Consider the following 3,170-nt stretch of genomic DNA (forward strand, 5'->3'; position numbering starts at 1 on the left):
ATTAGTGAGTTGGTAATCCATATGGATTTTTTTTTAATTTTATTTATTATTTAAAATCTACGTGGTTTTTTTATTTAATTTATTTTTTACTTTTTTATATATTATATATGTTTTTTTTTTACTTTTTTTACTTTTTGTATTAATTTATTTTTATTTTTTTAAAAATTATTTTTATTAATATTTTTATGAAAATCTATTTATAAATTAATTATTGATTCGCCCTGGATTTATACTAGATGTATGTCTAGTTTGTCTTTTTATACCACTATTCTTTCTCATCGTTGTAATACCCATTTAAGACTGATATGTGGTTCCTATGTGTCAAGTTTATATCCTCCAATACTTTCTTTTTATTTATGATATTTTTCTTTTCTTAAAAAAATGTTTAAAATACGTATTATATATATATATATATAAATTATAATTACAATACCTAAATAGAGAAAAATAAATCTAGTACACTTTCCTTAATAGACATCAAACTAATATTACAATTTATTATTTTCAATCCAATATTTCAAAGAGAGAGTAATATAGTAATATGATATTATTTATAAATGTATATATACTTAGCAATACATACATAATGCACTCAAAGAAAAACATAAACTCAATTGTGCTATACGATTATTCAAGTCTTTTCCGACATAACCTTCTTTAGAGCTTGATAACTAGTTATCAAATATCATTGATAGATTCCATAGGGTAATCTCGGTGTCAAAAGAACTTCCAATGGAGTTAACTTGGGCAAGGTTATACCCAACCCTTCTCTCATATCAACAACTTCATCCACATGTACTTCAAAATCAAAACCATGAATCAAACGAGCTAGTGTAATAAGACTAACTTGTGTAGCAAACATATATCCAGGACAAGCTCTTCTTCCTAATCCAAATGGAAGATACTCAAAATGATGAACATCATCATCAATTTCACCATTCTCCTTAATAAATCTCTCAGGTGAAAACTTTTCAGGCTCAAACCAAATACTTGGATCTCTATGTAATTTCCACACATTAGCAAACACTCGTGTTCCTTTTGGTACATAATAGTCTTGAATGTAACAATCTTCTGTTGCTTCGTGTGGTACTAATAGTGGACCTGCGGGGTATAACCTTAAAGTTTCTTTGAAAATTGCTTGTAAATAAACGAGGTTTTTTATGTCTGACGATTCAACTCTTCTGTTCTTGCCTATGCGATGGTCAATTTCATCTTGTGCAAGCTTTAGAGCGTTTATATTATTCAACAATATGGCTAAAACCCATGTCATTGTTGTTGATGTTGTGTCTGATCCAGCTAACATAAGATTCTGAAATTAATAATTGACTTGTTCAATAATAAAGCATAGGTGTATTTTTGGAGATAATTACAACTAATTTTCTAATTAGTGGTTGAAATGTCTTAATCAATTTCAATAAGTTCAACATTAAAAAAAAAAATCAAATGAAAACCATATTGCAGAATTCATCAGAAAAAAAAAATGCATACCATAACATTTGCCTTGATGATAGTATCACTGTTATGACCAGAAACAGGATCATCTTCAATCACAGAAAGCATCACATCAATGAAATCATGTTTCTCATCAATATCATTACTCTTCTCAACATGTTCTTCAACCCATCTTCCAACAACTATATCCAAATCTCTAGCAACTCTTTTCATAGATTTAAGCACTTTTCCTTCATAACCAAACCAACCAAGAATTGGAATCAAATCCTTAGGAACAAACTCGCCAGAAATATGCATAAATTCTTTTATAAGTTTCACAATATTACCATGTGCTTCAACGTCATCAACATCTTGTAAGTAGTCTAAATACCTTTTCCCACAAATCATCTTTGTCATTATATTAAATGTTAGCCTTTCCAACCATTCACTAATCACAACGTTAACCTTTCCGTCTTTAACATACAGTGAAAGATCCTTAATCAAAGTATCGATCTCGGATTCGTAAACATGTCTCAACGATTCGATGCGACGAGATGACAGTAACTCAAGCATGGTTAATTTTCTTAGCTTTGACCAATATGGGCCATAAGGTGCAAATCCAAAGCCAGCAAAGTTATAACCAAGGTAGATTCCATGACTTGACTTTGGCCTTGAAGCTAAGGTTTTGTCATTTGTGGTGAAACATTCTTTGATTGCTTCTTTGTTGGAAAAAACAAGGGCAGGGTATGCTCCTAAGTTGATTTGGAAGATAGGACCATATTTTTCAGAAAGAGAAGCAAAGATTCTTGCAAGGGGGATCTGGTTACCTAGTAAATGGAGGTGACCAATCAAAGGTAAGGCATAGGATGGTTGTGGTGGTTTCTTACCCTTTGATTTGTTACTAGGTTTTTTGATCCTCCATATGTTGTATAGAAGCACTAAAGCTATAGCAAGTACTATAGTTGTTGCTTGTGAAAAGAAATTATCCATTTTTTAGAGTAAAGACGGGTCACATGATTTTTGAGAAGAGATATGTACTATAGTTTTCTTATTTATTTAAGCTAGACTTGTTCTTGGATGTGACTTCAACCAATGGGAGTAATTGCTTTTGGGAATTAATTGACAGAGAAAAAAAGGCCATGTCTTTAAAACTTTTTGACTTGCTAATACTAGTGCTGGTTGATTTAATTTTATTGGACACGGGAGGGAATAGTTCCAAGCATACAAGTGGGGTGAGCGTCCAACGGCTTTTCATATATAGCCCGAACCGTCTGTCGTGTTGGGCTTGGGCCCATCCGCCCCAACTAAACCACATCTTCTGTTGGTTCAACTAACAAGGTATGTGCACGTAAAAAAGATCAGAATAGATTCTTCTTTGGAAGAAAGTGTGGAGACTAGGTTGATCGACATGCTATGAGAGTTTATCGACATATTTGTTTGGTCCTATCAAGACATGTCAGGGCTGGACGTCGATATTGTGGTGCATAGGCTACCTTTGAAAGAAAAATGTCCACCATTTAAGCAAAAGCTTCGAAGGACACATCCTGATATGTCTAAAAAGATCAAAGATGAAGTGCAAAAGCAATTTGATGCAGGTTTTCTGGAAGTTACTTCTTATCCTCCGTGGGTAGCTAACATCGTTCCAGTACCTAAAAAAGACGGTAAAGTACGGATGTGTGTTGATTATCGTAATTTGAACAGAGCAAGTCCCAAGGATGATTTTCCTCCCCCTCACATTG

General features: G+C 32.8%; 1 protein-coding gene across 2 annotated transcripts; it reads right to left on the reverse strand.

Moving 5' to 3' along the window:
- Positions 1-430: 430 nt before the first annotated feature.
- Positions 431-2,552, reverse strand: LOC127076532 (xanthotoxin 5-hydroxylase CYP82C4). 2 transcript variants are annotated; one of them, XM_051018209.1, is made up of 3 exons: positions 1,779-2,552; positions 1,489-1,682; positions 431-1,309 (listed from the first exon to the last, which is right to left on the reverse strand). In XM_051018209.1, the coding sequence occupies exons 1-3, from the start codon at positions 2,419-2,421 to the stop codon at positions 686-688; spliced, it is 1,461 nt and encodes a 486-aa protein (XP_050874166.1). In that variant the 5' UTR covers positions 2,422-2,552; the 3' UTR covers positions 431-685. The 2 variants fall into 2 exon arrangements, with proteins under 2 accessions (XP_050874166.1, XP_050874165.1); XM_051018208.1 differs by having other exon boundaries at positions 1,489-2,550.
- Between the last annotated feature and the right edge of the window lie 618 nt (positions 2,553-3,170).

This window comes from Lathyrus oleraceus, chromosome 4, assembly GCF_024323335.1.
Source record: "Lathyrus oleraceus cultivar Zhongwan6 chromosome 4, CAAS_Psat_ZW6_1.0, whole genome shotgun sequence".
NCBI lineage: Eukaryota > Viridiplantae > Streptophyta > Magnoliopsida > Fabales > Fabaceae > Lathyrus > Lathyrus oleraceus.

What these genes read in the sequence shown, in the direction of transcription:
- LOC127076532 (XM_051018208.1), bottom strand. Translation starts at nt 2,421, where the DNA reads ATGGATAATTTCTTTTCACAAGCAACAACTATAGTACTTGCTATAGCT. An exon ending in TCATCAAGGCAAATGTTATG is followed by an intron (nt 1,310 to 1,488) that starts GTATGCATTTTT and finishes TATTAATTTCAG; the next exon opens with AATCTTATGTTAGCTGGATC.